The following is a 22,582-nucleotide window of genomic DNA, read 5'->3' on the forward strand; positions in this document are numbered from 1 at the left end:
TTTTCAGTAGCATACGCTATGTGAGATTCTTTTGGTTTTCTGTAATAAAAAAAGACAGCTGTGTATCGTAAAAGTGGAATAAAAGCCGTGAAATATAAGTTTAATTAAATGTGTTGTACTTATCTACTTATATTACCTGCATATTTGACCATATGAATAATTATTTGCGTTTTATATACACCCTATCACTGTTGATTTAAACAGGCCTAATTTCAAATGTCTTTTAATAATTACTCTCGAAACAAGTTAATAATTCTAGGTTTCATGTGACTCTCAGTTGGGTAATCCGTTTTCTTGACAACTTTGAGGAGAAAGTCTAAGTTGATAAAAGACGAACAAGAACAAAATAGACTCGTGTAGCCATAAAAGAAGGCACTGGTGTGACACTGTAGATTTCCAAATAAGCCCTGTTACGATAAGCTTGCCCCTCGATATTGTTTTAATGGGGAACGCAAGGGGAGTTATTGAAAAAAAAAATGAGGCAGTATGTTTTGTTTTGGTGATTCAAGGTGAGCTGTTACAACACCTGGAACTTAACCACAACACAGGGCGTGATGTATGTTGAGAATGATAATCTAACTTTCAAACCACTTGTTGGCACAAGTTTTCTGAACATACAAATTCTAATTTTTTGATGTGTAACATTTTAGCTCTCGGTATGCGGCATTTGAAGGGAGTAATTTCGTGAATGCGACAGAAGACAAGGAACGGAAATGTGTAACAACCACGGTGCTGCCATCTGTGGCGGATGGTGGGAACCAAAGTTCACAACTACAAAATGAAACATTCTAGTATCAACTGTTTAGTGAATTATAAAATATTGGCAGTATTTTAATAAAATTAGTCGTCAAACATCAGGTCTAAAGCCGGGATTTAGTATTTTTTTAAAAGTCTTTTTCGCTTTTATCGGAGCAGTTTTATTATATAGTTTAAAACTTCGGTCTGCAAATCGAATGATTACGTAGCTGCCCCGGCAGAAAATTCTATTGGCGTGCGCGGAAACTACGTGCGATTCGCGTACAGAAATTTAGTTTTAAACGCAATTAGCGTGAATTTATTTTAAAGAATTCTACGTTAAATTTCGTGTCTGAGTGTCGTATTAGTGTATTTGCAACATTAGAACACATGAACTTGCTCGTTACCAATGTTGGATGTTACACATCACTTGCGAGTTAATGAAAAAATCGCTCACATTTTTTTTCCAAATCTCCAGCTGGAAAAAAAAGAAGAAGGAATTCCTGCATCCGCCACTGAGTGTTTTCCACTGCAGGTAAGAACTGCACGGCTACGTCAAACGATAAGATATTTTCTGGCGCTGGAACTTAAACATTAGTAGGTACATGCGGGTAATTGCGAAGGACGATGCCCAGTGTGTGTGTGGGGGGGCTCAGCGAATCACAGTCCATCAATAAACCACGCGGTGCAGAGGGCACAACTACACAGTCAAAACTGCCATTGTGAGCCGACCCCCGACATGCACACATTCTATTTGTTCTCGCCAGGGCGACCCGGGTCGCTGCAGTGTTGGGGATAAAACCTCGCAAAAGCCTGCTGGGGATTCGAACTGCGTGCGCCAGCGAATCCCCCCCACCCTCCAGCATGCTTTGAGCGCCGTCTCTCTTCACCCGGGGGTGGTGAGCGATCCGGTAACGATGAAGGAGGGAGGGGGGGGTGTAGAACATGTTCACTGCACACACGGGGGGAAAAAAAAATGGTTGGTAAAGGGAGAGACGCGTGTATTTGCTTGCAAGGGGTGTATGTACCTCGCTCTCTCTATGACCTGCACGGTGGATCATTTCGGCTACCATGTTCGGATGGCTTCTTCACTGAGAACAGGTGTTAACGGAGACAGTGATCAGTTTAGGCCCCTTTTCACCGCTGTGGCGTACGGGTTGTGCAGCCAAAAAGATTCACGTAGTCAGGTGCAGTCGTTTATTAATTATTTATTTTTAATCAACGCTAACTCGCAATTTGTTGTACGCGCGATTTTACTCGTAAGTATTCGTGTTTAATCCTGTAAGCTACGGAATAAAATTAGATAGAATATTCCTCTCAGGGAAATTAAATCGTAAATACTTAAAAAATTTAATTTTAATTTTAAGAAGTAAACTGGTGTGATTGTCATGATAGTTGTAGTCGCCCGCTTCGCTTGAAATAATAACTTATTTCCTCGTGGCACTTACAGACTGGAGTCTGCCAGTAAATACTTGGTTGAAAAAGTCTATATAAGGTCTGGGAAATATGATTTATGCCTTGACATGCCAAAAATTGTGATAAATACAGTATGTCCATAAAGGAAATGTCCCAGTTATAAATTTTAATAGTATCAACTGTAAACGTTGTATAGTTTTGGTTCAAAGACACGATTAAAGGGTAACTCAAGGCAGTTTTAGATAAGCGCATGCGCAAGTACTGCTTTTTTTTCTCGCTTGCAGCGCCACCTTCGCAAAATGGCGACTCCTTTGTTCTGCAATTTGCTAAGAGTGAATATGTGATTTCAGGATGAAAACCCTCCCCATAGGAATTTCTTTGTATACGAGAATGGTTGAACGTCGAAGTCCCTGACCGTTGGATTGGTCGCAATGGCCGAGGCGACAGAGCTCTTTTCACCTGGCCTCCACGTTCACCTGACATAACGCCATGAGATTATTATTATTTTTTTCCTTCGGGGCTTTATAAAAGATCGTGTCAACGTTCCGCCGCTACCCAATGACCGGCCAGAGTTGAGGCACATAATTGACTCCGGACTTGTTAACCAAAGCGCGGGAAAAAAATCTAACTTCAGGTTGGATGCGTGCCGTATAACTGAAGGTGCACATGTTGCACATTTGTAAGAAGAAAAAAAAACTAGGTTAGTTTAACTTCAAGTTGATGTATGAACTGCTATAATGTACCACTGGAACTGGGACATTGTTCTATGGACAAGCTCTGTGGTTGGGGAAGCCTACAACTCACGTAGTTTCGGTTCCCTGCAAGAATTTCCGAATATTTCCGAAGTTTTGCGTTTTGGTACTAACGCCACTTCAGCCGCTAAATCAGAAGTTTCCAATGAAAACAAGCATGTTGTGACTGACCTAACCTAACCTAACCCTTCGATTTTTTATTTTTTTTTTTAAATTTTCAATTTTTGAGAGAAATCCGAAGTTGCACGAACGTGGTAGGGAACCGAAACCACGTGAGTTGTAGGCTTCCCCTGTGGTTGTAAGGATCCAAGATGGCGGGTCCTCGGGCAGCGGGCACTCACCTGAAGTTGGAGAACCACTTGACCAGCTGCGCGGTGTTGTTCTTGTTGAACTTGATGTCGGGGAAGTACATCTTGAGGACGGCCGAGCTGGGGTAGCGCACCCAGAAGAACATCAGCTTCGCCTTGCGCAGGTGCATCGGCGTCAGCGTGGACGAGTGCGCTTCAGTTAAGGAACCTGTTCCGTTTCGTCGGGGTGAAGAAGCGGCGTGCGAGAGGGGAACCAATCTACTGTCGGCGCGTCCCTTACGTCTTGGATGTCTCCAGGAAGAACCTTCTGCGGAACAGGGTCTCGTTACCCTCTAGTTTTATGGAAAACTTAACAAACTGGACTATGCTACTATTTCTGACGTGGTTCTGTTTTAGATAAATAGGGCCTGACCCACAGTGGTGACTATTTTCAAAAAAAGTTATTTTCCATTTAACTGAAAATCACGTGCGAATTTGTAGGTAGCCATCTTAAATAGCGATTAGGCGTGCCTACACCCGGAATCAGGAGAGCTGGTCTCGGATTTTATAAAATTTAAAAAATAAAAATAAAAGTTTTCAATGTTAAAATAACACATCGATAAAATTCCTAAATATGCTATGGAACTAATTAACGTGTACATTGGGTTAACATATTTTTATCATGAATCCTTTGTATCTGTCGTGCACGTCTCTTATGTTAAATTTTCAATACAATACCTATAGATTATTAACTTTCACAAAATGTTTAGAAGTGTTACCAAAAACATTTAAAGTGTTGCCTATAACATAAGTAACCTTCTTAAATGTTTCATGACACTATTACAGATAGAGTGTAATATCGCGTTGGTAATACAGGTTCAGTACCATTTCCAATTTCTCTTGAGAGATAAAAGAAAAGGAGAAAATATAAATTTCATTTTTTTTTACGGTTGTAGATGACACTTAATTCACAGCAGCTAAACAGGGTGGAATTCTAAATTGATTGTCAAAACGTTGTCTGTGTTTTGTTAGTCCCGGTTTTAACCATTCGGAGAAAAATATTAAAATCCAAGACGTAAAGGACTTACCCACCTAACTTGCTACACACAAACGCACACACACATGTTTACACAAGCCAACTCATTACGCACTAACACTTTTTAACACTAACACTCAGGCAAAATCAGAACACGTTTGAAAAAAAATTATAAAAACAATTTTTCTCGTCCTTAGTGACGTCTGACATGATCAAATAAATTGTTCACTGAAATCTGTTCTTTTCGGTTGTAAACCTAGATGTTAACTGTTTTGTCGTGTGTGAACAGTGCATGCGATACACGTCATAACTGCCTTGAAATGTTAATTTTGACATATGATGTTTAAAGCAAGTTACTAGAATAAAGAACTGAAAATTTCCAAGAGCAAAATTAGTGCTGAGGTACATGCGCCTAAATTTGCTTAAATTTTAGTATAACTTAATCATTTTTACACCAAAATAGTTCAAGAATTTTATCGTGGAGAAATTTATATTTAGTCAAGAAGTAGCAAGACGCATTGACTTTAATAACAAGGAAAATTTTAATCATAATGGTTGAGATGAAGACGGGTGTTGTGATGGAATAATGGAGAGTCAGCCTCACTATTTCGCGTCGAATATCTCCCCCTAGAATAATTCTCAAATCTCACACGAATGAGGATCGAATAGAGAACATAGAGATTGAGTTTATCCAGCTAACTATTGATCCTGCAAGGTTGTTACTCATCAGCCGACATTAATTTAAAACAATAAGATGTGTTACTACCACGTTTACTCAAGTGAATCGTGGGAGTTTCTATTTATTAATTTATTCTCTTTTAGTGACAGTAAACGTAAGGCTGGATCAGATGAAGTCAAATTTAGGTGTTGATTTTTAAAAATTACATATGTTTACTACCCTTCAATTTAAGAATTTAAAATTTACAGACAGTAAAAATAAAAGGGGGCCTTATGTTAAAACATCACTAAAGTCCTATGCGAATGCACACAAAATCCTATCTTTACTTTGGCGTATCAGTGTAGCCTGAAGCGGTTAGTTTCAGCTTTTGTTTTCGGATTCTTCAAAGTGAACAATGCGATTGTCCAGCTTGTCGTCATTCTTCGAAAGAATTTATCCGTTCACTTTCGACAAAGCTCCGACTCCGATACTGCACGCATTACGTCGCGCCCGAACAAATGGCCGTTTCACGGAAGCCAGTCGTATTTCTCGAGCTTTGTAATTGGAAGCATAAATCCCAGCAGCGATGCCCGATGCTATATATATGTTTGAGGACACGAACGTGCGGAGGCGTAATAAGTGATTATAGTCCATATCACGTGACTTGTCTCACATGTTACAGTTCTCAAAAGTAGTATAGCAATAGTCTGCGTAATCCTTCTGATGCTGGTGTTCTGACAACTGCGTAAATATAGCTTCATGTGGTTGTAAGCAGAGCCGTCAACAGATACAGGAAGAGAAGGGGGAGGCCGGTAGGGTTTCAAGATTAAATTTAGTGCTTTGTTTACCCTGATAGGATGAAAATTACAAGTATATTGTTAATAGAATTCATAGAAAACTTTACAACTACTGCGTTACGCACAGACGACTAAAGAGTTCTGACCACGGTAACATTTAAAGTCTTTTAGTTTTTGATGTGTAATCTCTTAGCTCTCGGCATACGACATTTAGTAAGAGTAATTTCGTGAATGGAACGGAAATGTGTAACCAGGGTGCTCCAATCCGTGGTGGATGGCACGAGCCAAAGTTCACAAAGCCAAAGGGAAAAGTTAGAGTATTGACTTTTTAATGAATGATACAAAGATGGGCAGTGTTGTAATAAAATTCCTGGTCGAAAATCAAGTCCAAAGCTGGGGTTAAATATTTTTCGTTTTTATCGGAGCCATTTCATTAAATAGTTTAAAACTTCGGTTCTCAAATGGAATTATTTGATTGTAAATGTAGCTGTCCCAGCAGCGAATTATAGCGGAGAGGGTGCGGAAACTACGTGTGATTCGCGTCAATAAATATAGTTGAAAACACAATATGCGTATATATTTATCACGCTCGGAAATATTTTAGAGAATTCTACATAAAATTTCGTGCCCTAATTACGTAATATATGCGTATTTGCAGCATGAGAACACATGAAAGACTCTCACTTTTTTTTTCTTGATTGTACTATAGGGTTTGAGAAGGTATGTATTAATTAATAGGGACAAAATTATCTGCCCCCTGCCGCTGGTTCTACTCGTGAGAAGGGTCAAAATTTGAGAAAAAAAATTACGTGACTGAGACTTCAGCAGGGAGCTACGCAGGAAGTAGGCAGACGTGTTGTTTGGAAAGGCATCGGGGGCGCTTGGGAAAAGTGGGCAGTGGTGTTCGGTGGGGCTTCGCCGCTGTCACAACAAAAGGTAATGCAAGACGCGCGCGCGCCCGCCAAGTCGAATAATACAGGATTTCCTACTTCCCCTCGCCCCTCTTCGGACCCTCCCGACCAACGAATGTCTGTCCGGGAGAACTTAGAAGGGTGAATCCGTCCCAGGTAAATGGGAATCACGAAGACTCGCAAGTGCAACAGCGCTTCCGTCTGCGTGGCGACGTGCGATTAACCACCGTGAAACAAACAAAACGTACGACGAAAACATCCCGGAGAATAATTCTTAACACTAACACAAGAACAAAAGACTGGAATTATTTATTGCAATCCAACTTAAAAATATTAAGATCCTTTATAGGTTTGTTTCGCCGTGATATCGCAAAACCCAGACAAAGATTTCTATCGAGCGACAAAATTAAGAGCCCATCATCTCTTTGTGGTTATACCTTGTAACTAAAAACAAGGTTACAGCTTTTATTCTCCACGACTCTGAACCTAATCATGCTTACTATGTTCGCAGTTTTTTTCCCTGTTCGTAAGTTTCGTCTGGATACACCTCGCTTAAAGTCCCCAAACTAAACATACGCATGAGAAATTATTCGCGCACTGTGAATTTTTGTCGGTACACATCTACGAATCAGTTTTACTTCGTGATAAATGAACTGAATAGATTACAATAAAACTGAGTTGCAGAAAAATACGTCAAATGTTTTAGAACTTTTATTTTATTTTTAAAGGCTTCAGTTCAGCTCTGAATATCTGTGTGTCAGTTTTATCTTTTGTCTTGCTGAAACGTCTACGTTCAAATTTAAAATATTCGAAACCGACGTGATTTCAACTATTTTTAAAAATAAAAACTTAGTTTGATACAGCACACTTTTTATTCACGTTTTGTTCTGAGAAAGCCGTACGTGTTTATTTCTCAAAATCGCCTGTCGTTTTCATTTCATGACACTGTCCAATGGCAAAGGCACATGTGAGGTACACGTATCTGGATAGCTAGTACAAAGAAAAGAAAAACGGACACGTGCAGGCAGTTTGAATAAAGAAGACCGGACACACATGAAGACGGACTCGGCCTATGTCCCCATGAAAAAGACTTCGTTATTCGAGAAGTACTCGATTTCGTCAGAAAAAAAGAAAAAGAATACATTAAGCAAGCAGTCCGTACACGATTTCAAATTCTCCTTTCGGTAAAATTTTAATTTATACTTCGAGGATATACAAAATGCACGAATTTTTTTTATTAGTCTGTTTGAAGTAAATTTAAATGATAACGCGACTTGAAAACCTTTAAAAGTTTTTACTTTACATAAAATTTTCTGCGTAGAAAAAAAATTAAATTACTTTTGAGATTGACGCGTCTACAGGAAAATAAATTTTTTTCTCCATAAGTGGGATATCTAATCAAAGTATTTTATGCAGGCAAAAAAAGACAGTAAATTACACTGATATCTAAATATTTTTATTCTTATTTCAGAAATGCCTGTTGTGAATCACTTTTTTTTTCGCCCATGGAAGCTTTTTTTTTTGCATCAAATTATACCTGTGAATACCGAGTTGCTATCACCGAAAGGTAAAAAAAAAAAAAAAATCAATGACCACGACGATAGAAGGGAAACGATGAATCATGCAGAAGAAAGATCACATGGGCACGTGTATAACTTGTCTTTTCTTGATCTGTGGTCCCGCCCCTAGCGCGGAGATATGGCTCACGGGAGGACGAAGGAAGAAAAGGGACGAAAGGAAATGACTAGTTGTTGACTTCGCAGTATGAATAGTTCATTCTCGGCTTGCAGAAGGTCAAACACCATTCCTGTAATCTATTGTGCATTCCATATGACTTACTTTTTTTTTAATAATTTTATTTTTACGTTTCTCAGAGTACTTGGATTCTACCGCCAACTAGTCAAGCACAACTAACTTATACTGCCGAATTTTTCTTCTGTGAAAGCTGGAGTTTAGTGAGGCAAAAACACATTCCTAAAAAAAATATACGTTTTATTTATATTAGCATGCAATGTTATGATCATTTTACCGTGTTGCAATTTAAAATAAAAAGAAATAAATCTTTTAAAAAAAGTCAAAAATGTTGAAAGAAAACCTAAATGTTAAATATATAGTTATCCTTGCAAAATGATTTCAATTTGACCACATGAGTTTAATAAATTAGTGAAAATGAATGTGATGTGAATGAGGACAATTTTAAGATAAAACATAAAAACAAAATAATGCAAAACTACATGTCTTAAAAATAAATCTGTAACAGTATCATGCACCCTTTACCCTCACAATGTTGGACTTTTTTTATTGCTATTTTTTTGGTTTGGAACTACTTGCGTATTTGAAAAAAAAACTTAATAAAAATGGGCAGAAAGAGAGAACACAGAATTTACTATATATGACAAGAGGATTTAGATTTGGCCAAGAATACCGTATATATTTAAATTCACGTGTAATTTTTAACTCTAATTTTATGGTTAGTTTGGAACTCTCCATTTATTACTGTAAAATGGTCTGAACCTTGTGTTGACTTAAGGTACGACAGAGATGAAATGCAACGTTCCCGTTCCAAATGAAACAGGCCCAGAAACAGTCCAACATCGCGGGCTGACGGGAGCACCAGAAGCCACACTTACTGCGAGAGGAGGGTGGTTGGCTGGTAAAGGATATAGTGGGCTGAATGCCGTCGTAGGGCCCGTCCGCCGAGTTGCAGTCCGAGGTGCGGTCCACGCTGTCGGCGCCGCCGCCTCGCATGTGGCCGTAGTCGGGCGAGCCGCCGTGCTGCGCGGCGGCCATGAGCGCCGGGTGCAGCAGCGTGGGCGGGTGCTGCAGGGGCGGCGTCTCGCCGCGCGGGTCGGGCGGGCTGGCCGACGCCATGTGCTGGTGCTGGTGCGGCGGCGGCGGCGGCGGCGGCGGCGCCTGCTGCTGCTGCTGGTGGTGGTAGAACGGGCTGTAGGGCGAGAACACCTGCGACTCGTGCAGGCCGGGGTTGGGGATGGCCACCGAGGTGGGCAGCGACACGGGCAGAATCGGCGGTGGCGGCGGGTGGTAGGGCCTCTGCGGGGGAGGCGGCGGCGGCGGCGGCGGGGGCGAGTCGGCGCCGCCGCTCGTCGACGCCATCATGCCGCCGAACTTTGAGGCGCCGGGCCCGGGCGGCGCGGCCTCCATGGACCCGGGGGGCGGCGCCATGCCGTCCTGCGCCAGGATGCGGCTGACGGTGCGCGGCGTGATGCGCGTGTCCGTCACCTTGTGCCGCTTCTTCTTGGGCGTCACGACGAGGCTCAGCGCCTCGTTCTGCTCCGGCATGCCCTCGCGGCTGTTCTCCGGCACGCAGTACGGGTTCATGTGCGGCCCGCCGCCGCTCATGGAGGAGTACAGCGCCGCCGCCGAGCCGCCCCCGCCGGGGGCCTTGGGCGTCTGGAACATGGACGCGTTGGGCGATGGCCGCACGTGTTGCAGGTTCATGGTGTTGATGTTGTTCTCTGGCGTGGCGCCGCCGTGCGGGAAGGCGCTGCCGTTGAGCCGCGGCACCACCTGGCTGCCGCCGCCGGGCCGGTCGATCACCTTGGTGCGCGGCGACTTGCGGTCCAGCAGCTGCGACGCCACCAGCAGGTCCTTGTTGAGCTGCTCGGCCGCCGCCGCCGCCGCCGCCGCCGCCTCCGACTGCTTGCCGAGGAAGCGGCGCTGCTGCACGAAGCGCGCCACCACCGAGTCGATGAGGCCCGCGAGCGAGGCGGTGATCTCCGTCTTGAGCACGTCCGCCAGGCCCTCCAGGTCGGGCCCCGACACGGGCGCCATGGCCGCCACGCTGCTGCGGAACACGGAGAAGCGCTCCGCGAAGTCGCTCGACACGCTCGACGCCTTCTGCATCTGCATCTGCGGTGGCGGCGGCGGCGGCTGCTGCTGCTGTGGGGGCGGCGGGGGCGGAGGCGCCTGAGGCGGTGGGGGTGGCGGCACCTGCTGCTGCTGCTGATGCTGGAGCTGCTGCATCTGCTGCTGGTGGTGATGTTGCTGCTGCTGCTGTTGTTGTTGCTGTTGTTGTTGTTGTTGCTGCTGCTGCTGCTGCTCCGCCACGGCGGCAGCCACTGCGGCGTCCTTGGCCAGCCGCGCCTCCTGCTCCAGGAACAGCTTGTGGCCGAGGTACATGGCCGCCGCGCTGCTGATGGCGTGCGGGTGCGCGTGCGCGTGAGGGTGCTGGTGGTGAGGGTGCTGGTACGGCGCCTGGGGGTGCGGCTGCTGCTGCTGCTGCTGCGGCTCGTGCTGCTGGTGCTGCAGCTGGTGCTGCTGCTGGTGCAGCATGGCCAGACCACCGTTCAGCGTGGGCATCATGGGGTGCTGGTGCGCGCCGAGGTGCGACGCGTGCGGGTGCAGCTTGGCGGGAGCGAGCTTGGCCGGGGGCGGCGCCGGCACGGGCGCCGGCGAGCACGGCACCGACGTCTCCTTGACGGGCGTGGAGACGACCGGCCGCGGCTTCTCGGGCGGCGGGGGGCTGTTGCCGCCGCCGTCGTCGTCGTCGGGCTCCAGGTCGCTGGCCACGTCCTCCGTGTCCTGGCAGTCCGACTCCTGCTCCATGCGCGTGCACAGCTGCACGTACTTCTGCTGCATCTCGGCCAGCTGCTCCTGCATGGTGCGCAGCTGGTTCTTGAGCGCGTTCTTCTCGACGCGCTTCTGCCGCACCTCGGGCGGCTCCGCCAGCTCGTCGTCGTCGTCGAGCAGCAGGCCGAGCCCCAGGCCGAACTGCGAGGCGTAGCGCTCCGCCGCGCTGTTGTCGTGCTGCTGCGGGTGGTACAGCTTGCGCTTCTTGCAGCCGTTCACCTGCTGCGGCAGCGACGGGCTCGCGCGCATCGACGACACGATGTTCTCGACGCGCGCCCGCTTCAGCTCCATCTGCTCGGGCTTGGGCGCCGCCAGCGCGGAGGGCGCGCACGGCGACGGCTGGCCGTCCTTGGCGTCCCCGGGCGCCGGGTTCGAGTCCTCGCCCGTCTCCTTGTCGTTGGGCAGGCAGTCGGAGCCGGGCGACGGGAGGGACTGCTCCGAGTCGGAGCCCGCGCCGCCGTTCACGTGGTTCAGCGCGTCGTCCGTGAGGTCGCCCTTGCCGGCGTCGTCGAGCGCCTCGTCCGCGCCGCCCGCCGCGTCGTCCTCCCCGCCGCTGGCCTCGGCGTCCGGGTCCCCGTTCAGCCCCGCCTGCTCCTGCTGGGCGTGCTCCGTGTCGCTGCAGTCCGTGCCCGCCGCGCCGCCGTTCTTCAGCTCGTTGTTGTTGTTGTTGTTGTTGTTGTTGGTGATGCTGTTGTTGTTGTCGGGCGACGCGGCGCCCACGCTGCGCAGCTCCTGCTCCAGCTGCAGCAGCTCCTTCTTGCGGCCCTGCAGGATGTCGCGCAGCATGTGGTGCGCCAGCTCGCCCGGCGGGGGGCTGTCCGCTCCGTCCTCCTCGTCCAGGCCGCGCCGGATCACCGACGTCGCGTTCAGGCAGTCGTAGCCGTTGTTGTTGTCGGCGGCGGAGATCTTGGCGTCGCCGTCGCCGTCCTTGGCCTGCCGACCCAGCAGCTCGTTGAGCATCTTGGCGGGCCCGAACAGGCCGCCGAAGTGCGCCTGCTGGCCCTGCGCGCTGCTGAAGATGGCGCCGTACAGGCCGCCGCCGAGGAAGCTCGGCCGCGAACTGAAGTTCGGGATCGACGAGTAGCTGTTCCTCGGCTCGCCCGCGTCCACGCGCTGCCTCGTGCGCTTCGCTTTCTTCAGTAGTTTATCCCCGTACAACCCGAAGCATTCTGCGTCCTCCTCTGATGACATCATAAGAAAGCGGTGCGCTTATTGGCTCGGGGGGGCGCGCGCGGCTGGCAGGGAGGGGGGGCCCTGCCGAGGAACACCCTCCCCCTCTGCTGGCTGGCTCTCGTCCTCTCCTCCTGCGGCGCGCTGTGTGAGCGGAGGGCACTCAGTTCCCCATAGCCGGGCCTGCAAGGTGCAAACAGAGAAGGGGGCCAGCTGTTAGTTGCCGTCGCGGATCACGAGCCACTGGAGGGGGGAGTGGGGGGCTCGTGCCGGGGAGGGGAGGGGAGGCTCCTGGCTGCAGTCAGCACCTGTCCAGCTGCCTGCCCTCCCCTCGCGCACCAGTCCCCAGTCGCCCCCGGGCGCGCGGCACAGCCACACGTCTCCTCCGCTACCCTGACACTCCCTGTGTGCCACCTGCAATACACCACCTTCTCAACGCATTTGCAACATTTCCCATAGAAAAACTGTTTGCAATTGCAAGAAAGATAATAGCTTATGTTTGCAGGCCTACATACGTTTTTAACTTAACTATTTGTGAATTTCGAAATCCAGAAAAAACACATAAAAAGATACAGATTCCACTCTAGTGATTTAGAACTCATAATTTTAAGGTTATTCTACATGCTATTTTTCCCGATGTCGTAAGATTACAGTAAAGCATGAACAACACACAAACAAACACACACACAAATATATATATATATATATATATATATATATATATATATATATATATATATAATCAGCAAAGAGACTAAGTAAGAAGGCACTATAAAGTTCAGAAAACACATGTGGGTGTGATAAAACCAAACTGCATCGTGAACTGTCGGTAAACTCCTTCACGTACTTTGTAAATCGCAGTTTTACACGTTGGCGCGTAGTTTTACAAGTAGTCATTAGAAGAACTACGCTAGTATGCAACCAGTTTAGCTAAAGCTATGAAATAAAATATGATTTATAAGTATATTCCGATACTTGTATGATCTGGATGTTCAGAATGACAGAATTTTGGCACACATCTTAATATATAAAACAATTTAATGATTTTTTCCCCCCTTCGTGAGATTAATTTTAAACTAAAAACACAACTGCGTTTGCTCTTATTGGTAAAATTCACCCAAGAACTTCAGACTTTCCTCAACGAGACAGGAATGACTCTTAATTAGCCGCTGTTAAATCTTAACGGCGACAGAACGACCTTGTAATTGCACGTTTCAGAAGCAATTATATCTTGTCCTCGTCTCTTGTGTCGAAATATTTAGAAGACATAATAACAGGTTTCTGGAAGACCTGGGACGCTACATTTTTCATCGACGCCTTTAAGGGGGCGGACTTAGTGTGACTCGAACTTCCGCTATCAGTGAAACTATCACGATGATGCACAATGCCATCTCTAACTGAAGACAAGATTTTTTAAAAATACTAAGTAGTCATAAATTAGTAACATCAGGAAATGCGGGCTAAGAGGATAACCTCCGCGAGCATAATTATCGTCTGTTAAAAATGAATTTCATAAGGACCTTAAACGTAAGTTTTTTTTCCTTGAACAATGTGAATAAATAAAAATAAGTAGCAAAACAGAAAACGTTTCCTTGAAGTACTTATTTAAAACTTGGATAAACTACATATGTATCACCAAGGTTTGTAACATAAAACAAAAACGACGGATAACATAACTCTCAAAATGCTAAAGAACGGTAACGAGATTAAACTGTGGAATTTTGGTCGAAAATTAAAACTGAAAAACTTTAAAATTCAATAATACGTTACATATTGTATTAAATTTTACAAAATGATCGACGTTATTTTCAATATATATAAAATTAGCAATAGGCTACATAGAGTTACACAATACAGTCACTTCCAGTTTCATACAGTAGGGGTTAAATTTATTGATGGACAATTTTAAATATGTCCATTTGTTATTTGATACTGTCACTTTTTTTAAGACGATGACGGACAACCAAAACTGACGGTTGAACGAGTGATGGCTATTCAAAGTTAACTGTTTTGATATTTAATTAATTATTTTTTTTTTAAATTTTCATTGGACCTATCGTCTCACCGACAAGCGAGGTCATTCGGAGACGGGATCACAGGTACACTCAAACCAGGGTTATTTAGGAAGGAACCGACAAAGGCCTGTGGTAGGATACATACCACTATTTTCCTACAGTTATTTCGAGAAACAATGGAGGAACGAAATGAGGATGCACGAACCTGCAGCCCCTCCAGAACGCGAGTGTAGTGCCTTACCACTACGCCACCCCGGTCCGTACTTACGGACTCGATACTCAACCCTGAAAATATCTTCTCAATAGCTTTAGTAAAAAAAAAAAAGTGCATTTATTTAGAACGTCAAGTGTGCGAAATTTCACCAAGAAAGACCAAAATTCTGCTTTAGGGGGTGGAAATGTAGATGTAGATGTTGACCTTACACTTTTTTTTCTAAATCATATGTGCACCGTAATTTTCCTCTTATTTTTAATAATGTGTGCAAGCTGTCATCAAAAAGTGCACACGCGAAATTAGACACTTTCGGAAATAATTCAGATTCAGAGATGGACAAAAAAAACGACCGAAACTGGTTTGGCATGCACATACTTAAATAAAAATTAAATTGATGCTTGTTGATGGATGGCGTAGCTTTATTATGTTAACCCAAACTGGATACTCAAACCAGCACAGGAGTATGTACACCACACCCCGAACTAATAATGGTAAGGTTTTCCGTTATGAGTCAATTTGTTCCTCTTCTTCCTCAGTTCGTTCAAGGAATCTCAGAATCTTGGGTTTTCCCGCCATATTATCGGAGGAACATCGACTGATATTAAATTTAGTATCTTAATGGTTTTATTCGAGTTCAGGCTATGCAATAAGGAACTAGTTTCGCGTTTTCCCGCGGGGTACTTCGGCAGGAACTCTCAGAATTATGAATCGGTACTACCAGAATCCTTAAAAATCCTTAATAAATGCCACCCGGGAACTTTTAACAACTGAGTCACCTCACCCGGTGTACAAACGAAATAGAGATTACTTCCTTTTTCCGTATTTCGTTTTTAAACTGCGTTTTTAGAAGAGTGTAAAATGGCTGAAACGCTTGTTTTTAGAATAAATTTTCAGGCATTTAACATCCGGTAGAGATTCTTGAATGCACCCAGTGGACTTGTAGCACACGTTTCTTCGGCATATAGTGTTATAATCACCGCTCGAATCTCACGGTTGTCGTATGCACGACGAGAAGACCGCGCGCCTGTTCATAGAGCGGTACCGCACCAGAAGCACCAGCGAGCCTAGCCACTTATCACCCTTATCGCCTCGCTGACGCAGATACGCCCCTGACCAGGCGGGGCCCGGGTCGGGGGTCAGCCAAGAGACCGCGAAGAATGACCGGGCGAGAAGGCAAGGGGTAAGAGCCGGAAGTACCCCGAGAAAACCCGCGGACTCGCCGCAAGACGGCCTGTCCCGTTTCCCATTCGTCGCCTCGGCGGGAGAGGCGAGTGATCTTACCGCTCGGGCCACCATTGGCGGAGATCGCTCGGGACTGATTTGGCGCGGACGAGAACCTGTTGGTTTTTTTTTTAATTGTTCTTCCAATGGGGGAGATCGATTAACTATGTGTTTTATTTTTACATACGCCATTGCTGGTTACAATGGGTGTCACAAGGAGCCTCAATAACGGTCAAAATAAAAAAAATAAAATATGAATATTTAAACACACAGAAAACCAGCCTAACTCAGTCCATGTCGAAAAATTAAAAATTAAAAAAAAGACAACACAAAAAAAAATATTTTAAGGATTTAGAAGCAATGCCGAATTCGTTGCCGGAGCAGCTTCCTTTTGAAGACAGAAATTTTAAAACGATATAATGGAAACGGCTCCAATAAAAACTAATAAAAAAAACTTGGAGAAACACTAATACCTGGGTTTCGACAGGGAGTTTCATTAAAATATTACCCATGTTGTTAAAAATTCACAACAGTTAATACTGTAAAAGTTTTCCATTGGCTTTATGAACTTTGGTTCGCGCCCTCCGCCACTGATGGCAGCACACCGCGGTCACACATTTCCGTTCCATTCAACAAGAGCAGAAGCAAACAACGTTTTGTCTTTGATTCTCCCGTGTTTTGACACGGTCGTGTCCGCTACCGAGGCGCGTCGCGGCCGGCGGAGGAGAGGAGGAGGAGTGAACGCGTGTCGCGGCGTCTCACGCGACGGCGCGGGGAGGGGAGGAGGGGTGGTATCTGGGGCGTCGCGCGCGATGTCGTCGGGGACCCGTATGTGGCCCCGGCTCCCCGCGCCCGCATGACCACACCTTCGTGGGCGGGAGGGGAGGGGGCGAAGCGGCGACCCGAACAGACACAGGGTGTTGTTCACCTCGCAGACCTCGGCGACACCCTGTAGCGCCCGCCACACCCTGTTCGGCCAGACCTTCGAATATATACACTGTATAGAAGTCGCCAGCCCAGGTTAAAATTTCTAATACGGTTTTGAGGTAGTTGGTTAATTCACCGCCGCAATCGCCACCATCTCTAGGGCATCGACTTGTGGTGGTCCCTAGCGGACGAGTGTCGAACCCTTCAAACACCCCTTCCCCCTCCCGTTGAACGACCTTGAGCTGCAGTGAATGATGGGTGGAGGGTGCGGGGAATGACAGCGGGCGACAGTGCTGCGCTCTAACGTGTAAATAACAACTAAGACGATACAGGGCGTTACGGCAGCGCACTGCAGCGGTGAAGTTCCCAAGCTGCTCATTATACGCTTCTGAAAAACGTAGAGTAAATCCTATCCACTCGCGACTTCTATACAGTATATATATTAAAAGGCCAGACTGTTCCAGAACACTTCTCCACGGTCACTCCCCCCCCCCCCCCCCCCCCCCCCCCCGCCTTGTCCGAATCCCCGTCACGCGACATTACAATCAAGTGCTTCCTTCGACTCGTCAAATAAAAATAAATACTTTGAAAAATTCAGAAATTCCTCGTTCTTTTTTTTTTTTGACGCGATAACGTCTTATAAATCGATGAACGCCGCCGGCTGCACACGCGAAAAATTGTCACGTTCCGCCTCAGCCGAGCGTGCAAGGAACCGTGCGAGAAAATCTTCTATGATATCAAACAGGTTAAAGGCGGGCTTTTTAACTAATTGTTCGTGATTATAATTAAACAAATTATTTAAATTAAATTTGCAAAAAACTCTAATTAATATTTGAAAATTAAAAAGTATGCAATTTTTCATCAATGTTTTCTTATGGCGTTATCACGTAAAATTATCGTCCTTAAACTGACTTTACAGACAACCCCCTTTTTTTTACGTTATTTAAATGATTCATGCAATGGTTTTATTTTGATTTAATAAAAGTTCTTGGACACACGCCATCAGTCTGTTTTGTGCCTGATGATGGGAGCAGATGCCAGATCCCGAAACGTCGCAACCGTTTTGCCAAAAGGAAACCTGCTGTGTTCGTGTATTTGCTGGTTTGTCCATGTTTGGTGGTTTGTCTGCAATTACTGTTATTGTTGAAACTGTCACGTCGTTGTTAGCCCACTTGGTTCGTCTGCGCTGTTATTATTTTTTTTATGACTAAATTCCTTTCACGGAATTCTTGTACTGCCTGATATTTAAATGTAAATGTGCTTGTCTATACTGTCGCCGTTGTGTTGTTCATGATACCCTATTACGTTTATCTTAGGGTCCATCAGCTGATTTAGGCTTGTTTTCTTTGGGTTTATTTTTTTCATTATTATTTCCTATTTTGCATTTAGTAATTTTTCCCATCACAAACAGTGATGGCGTATGTCCATGAAATTGTCATAACTCACTCAAATTTTCTATGAAGTTATAATTATTAATATAGCCTGAGGCCCAAACTTTAGTTTCAAGTAAAGCATGGTAAGAAAATTTAACTGTGAATTTTTTCTTGACTTCAAGAAACGTGTAAACTGGAGTCATGTTTCTTTCTAAAAAAAATATATTTTTTTAATTAGTTTGAGTAGCTTTACGTATATCTCACAGCAAAATATTGGGAAAAAATTTATAAGATTTCACGTGAAGCATCGCGATAACTATTTTTTTAAAACTAATTTTAACAACCAGGTGCAGAGACAAGGAAAAGGAGGCAGTGATGGACGGAGAAAGATTGCGGAAGAAGAGATGAAGAAGAGGTGGTACCTGATCCATCTGCCGTACCGACGGTTCTTCGAAGGGCAGTAACCCCCCCCCCCCTTTTTTTTTTACCGCCCCACCGATTCCAACAATTGTTCTGCTAGCCGCCGGTAGGGGAGGTTTTTCAGGTCAAATTGCCCGTGTTGCTAGCGACCTTCGAGTGCTCGCCGCAGGAAGGTAACTGTTATTAATTCTCCGGTAACAGTCGCTGAGGGGCGCGGCGAACCCGAATACCTACCTACCCCCCTCCCCCCCTTCCTTTCTTTATTTACCTTAACCCCCGCTACCTGTGCGTATACCTAGACTCGACCTCAACACCTGGGTTGTAGGCGCCTGGTTCGAGAGTTCGATTCCGACTGGGTGCACTTCACTAGCTTCCAGTGCAAAAGCCCCCACACATTCGATCAGTCTCGTGGTCGCCTGTTTCCTGTTGGACGTGTCGTTTCATTTTAAGAAATGGAAGAAACTTTGGATGTTGCAATTGCAGTTGAACTTTTAGTTAGAAAAAAAAAGGAAAACAAAAAAAAAAACAGCACGCAACTAAACAGTACAAACAGAGATGTCTGCCAACGGCACTCTGCTGATGGACTGATTGGTTGGACTGAGTGTTCCCACACACGGTAGTTCGGACTGATCGCGTGTGTGAAGGGGCCTTAATAAATACAGTAGATTCTCAGTTAATCGAGGCTCCGTATCATCCGCTAGCGCCATTAGAAGCAAAGACTGCTGGAACATTTGCTTGAGGAGCTGCAAAATGGATCTATCTGACGTGGAAAACCTAAAGAAAATTAACCTCAAATATGCCATTCACTGGTTGGCAAATTCACTTGTAGCATCGCACTGTGTGTGACCCTACACAGCAGAATATCACCAACGATGATAAGTACGATGCGGTATAGGTACTGTGTGGATATAATTTTTTTAAGTAATTTTTTTTAAGTATCTGAACTGGCTTTTAATATATTAAAACATTATGTATATATATATATTAAAATTTTACTGATGGTGTTCATAAAAAAATTAGTGTTAAAATATAGTTTTATTTTTGTACCGTGTAAGTAAATAATAAACACAATAAACCTGCCTAATATTGAATTTTATTGGTGTATAAATAAATATATTTATATGCCTACATAAGGTTTTCTATTACTTTGAAAAGCTAAAGAACTCAATGGTTCACAAGTTGAACAGTGTTTGACGTAAATATAAAATAACGACTTGGAAAAATGCTGTACCAGTGAGTGGCGGTTCAATGAGAGCCAAAATACTGTTTCGCCTTTAAAACTTTTTCATATGTAAATAAAAATAAAATAGTTTATCTTTGTTTACTTGTTTAATATATTTTTTAAATATTTAAATGTTCTTATATTTAATTGTTGGTTTAGTTTTTTTAATTCGAAGTTATTTATCCTAGCTTTTTAATCATTTCTTGTGGTTTTTTAATTCTATTGTATCGCTGGGGAGTTGCGCGGGAGTGCGGAATCAGTTTCTTCGTGTAGAGAGATTACGTGACAGTTGGCAATAGGAAGTGTCAGCTGGCTGCCCAACTATATAAAGACGTTGGCCGGTCTGTGTGTGAAGTTCGGAGTCCGCTGCTAGCTGAGGCGAGACCTCATAGCGCCTCGCGCGCGGGGAGTCAAATGGGCCGGCGACTGTTGGAGTGTACAGGCCTCGCCCGGGCGCGGTGCAGAACTTTTCACGAGACTTTGAATTTCACACTTGAGCCTCGAGCACGTTTGTTCGGCTTTCGGGGACAGGACAGGTCATATTTAATTAAAGGCACGAAGACATTTTAAATGCCTTGTTTTGAGATTAGCTACGATTGTTTCTGGCTGCAGCAACGAGAGAAATGGTGAGTACAGCTGATCTGATTTTAGTTGGTGTTGGTTTGGATAAAGTGAATTTATGGTGGGCCAGAATCTCCGTTACCTATTTGCGTTTACCTGAGTGGGCGAACATAAACTTCGGAAGAAACTTTTAATTTAAACATGAAATAGGTAATTGCGCACTTCCCCAGATTTTTTTATGGAACTTGTTAGACGGAATTTTTATAGTAAATAAAAATTGGTGTATTTTATATAGTTATTTATGTTAATTATATATTTTTAATATAAATGCAGTCGACCTCCTCACCACTTAATTTTTCATTCACTAAAATCCCCCTAGAACAAAAATTAAATAACATAAAAAAATTTCTTCGAAATTACTAAAGATAATCTACTCCAGTCCGCACCTGTACTTCGAAGTCGTTTAAATTAGCTCTCTCCATAATCTGACATTAGTTTAAGGGACTAGTTTATGTATATACTTACTAGTTAATGCCCGGAAAGCGTTGCAATGCTTTAATAATTTTTTTGCAATGTGTTTGAAGTAGCTGTACATATATCGCTCTCCAATTCTTTATCTATCAATATATTTCTTTATCTCTATATATCTATATATCGTCCTCTCTATATATCTATCTATATCGCTCAATCTCTCTCGTCTATATATGTATATATGTAAATTTTGACACGACTTTGCATTCGAATACGCGCGTGTTTACTTATACACCTATATCACACCTGTGACAGGTAAAAAGATAGATAAAAACAAAGATACGTAAACACATAGATTTTTAATATTTTCATTGCTATAGTGTGACCTATATGTATGTATATATATATATATATATACACACACACATAGATTTTTAATATTTTCATTGCTATAGTGTGACCTATATGTATGTATGTATATATATATATACACACACACATAGATTTTTAATATTTTCATTGCTATAGTGTGACCTATATGTATGTATATATATACACACATAGATTTTTAATATTTTCATTGCTATAGTGTGACCTATATGTATGTGTGTATATATATATATATACACATAGATTTTTAATATTTTCATTGCTATAGTGTGACCTATAAGTATATATATATATATATATATATACATATATACACATACATATAGGTCACACTATAGCAATGAAAATATTAAAAATCTATGTGTTTACGTATCTTTGTTTTTATCTATCTTTTTACCTGTCACAGGTGTGATATAGGTGTATAAGTAAACACGCGCGTATTCGAATGCAAAGTCGTGTCAAAATTTCGAGGCAATCGGTTTGGGGAACTTTCTGAGATTTAATATTTCGAACGGACGAACGTGTACGTGTATGTTATAAAATGTGCAATACGGAACACGGAAGGCGCTACGCACCAGCGACACGGGAACACGGCAGCGGCTGGAGAGGTTGCAACCCCTCGCACGCGCGGATGAGGCGGGCTCCCGGGAATCAACGGCTTTCTGACTGCCCCTCCCCCTGGCCACGCCCCGAGGGAGCAGGGCTGGGGGAGGGGGAGGGGGGTCTGCGAACGTCTTGCAAGACATGAGGGTTCTTTATGCCCTCCTCGCCTTTTCAAGGTGGGCCCGACCAGGGAACGGAAGGAAGTGCTCCCTCTTTCTCTCTCTCCCTCTTTCTCTCTCTCTCTCTTTCTCTGGGCGTAACGGTCTTTCCCCCCACCCCCCTCCTAACACTTCTCCCTTTGCGTGCAAAACCGTGCTATCATTTGAAGAAAACGTTCGAGTTAACAGTGTTCCTGTTTTGGTACTAGATCTTAATACAGCCGGTTCAAAAAATATGTACATGTTTCTGGTGTCGTTGGAAACCACATTTTAACTTACGCTGCAGTGCTTTATGACTTGTTTTTCCATCTTAAGGCATAAATAAAGCTAACAACCGATTTAATTACTTAACACGGACAATTTCGAACCCTTAAGGAAAAAAAATGATTGTTCTAGTATTATACTAATTTTTTTTTTAAGATGCTTAGTTTTTTTAATAGTAAGCATTATTTCAGAGGAATGGGAAAGGGGACATGTGACCCTGTGTTAGAATCTTAAATAGCCCCTGTAATTTGACGTGCTCTGGTGATACCTGGTCATCTCTGGTGCAATCTTCGTCACTGATGGTCGGTGGAAATTATCAATAAATAATCTGTTTTATAATGGAGAGTTTGTGGCAATAAGGAAAAATTATTAATAATTTTCTAGTCCAACA

At 44.2% G+C, this 22,582-nt stretch overlaps 1 protein-coding gene across 2 annotated transcripts in view; it reads right to left on the minus strand.

Annotated features, from left to right (window-relative positions):
* Positions 1 to 22,582, minus strand: part of LOC134535900 (homeobox protein prospero-like) — a 201,698-nt gene that overhangs the window by 18,393 nt on the left and 160,723 nt on the right. For both annotated transcript variants that reach the window (XM_063375271.1, XM_063375270.1), the window contains exons 3-4: positions 9,223 to 12,535; positions 3,245 to 3,419 (exon numbers count right to left, since the gene is read on the minus strand). In XM_063375271.1, the coding sequence (XP_063231341.1) occupies positions 3,245 to 3,419; positions 9,223 to 12,376 (3,329 nt within the window). In that variant the 5' untranslated portion in view covers positions 12,377 to 12,535. The remainder of the gene's footprint in view (positions 1 to 3,244; positions 3,420 to 9,222; positions 12,536 to 22,582) is intronic.

This window comes from Bacillus rossius, chromosome 10 (genome assembly GCF_032445375.1).
Source record: "Bacillus rossius redtenbacheri isolate Brsri chromosome 10, Brsri_v3, whole genome shotgun sequence".
Classification (NCBI taxonomy): Eukaryota; Metazoa; Arthropoda; class Insecta; order Phasmatodea; family Bacillidae; genus Bacillus; species Bacillus rossius.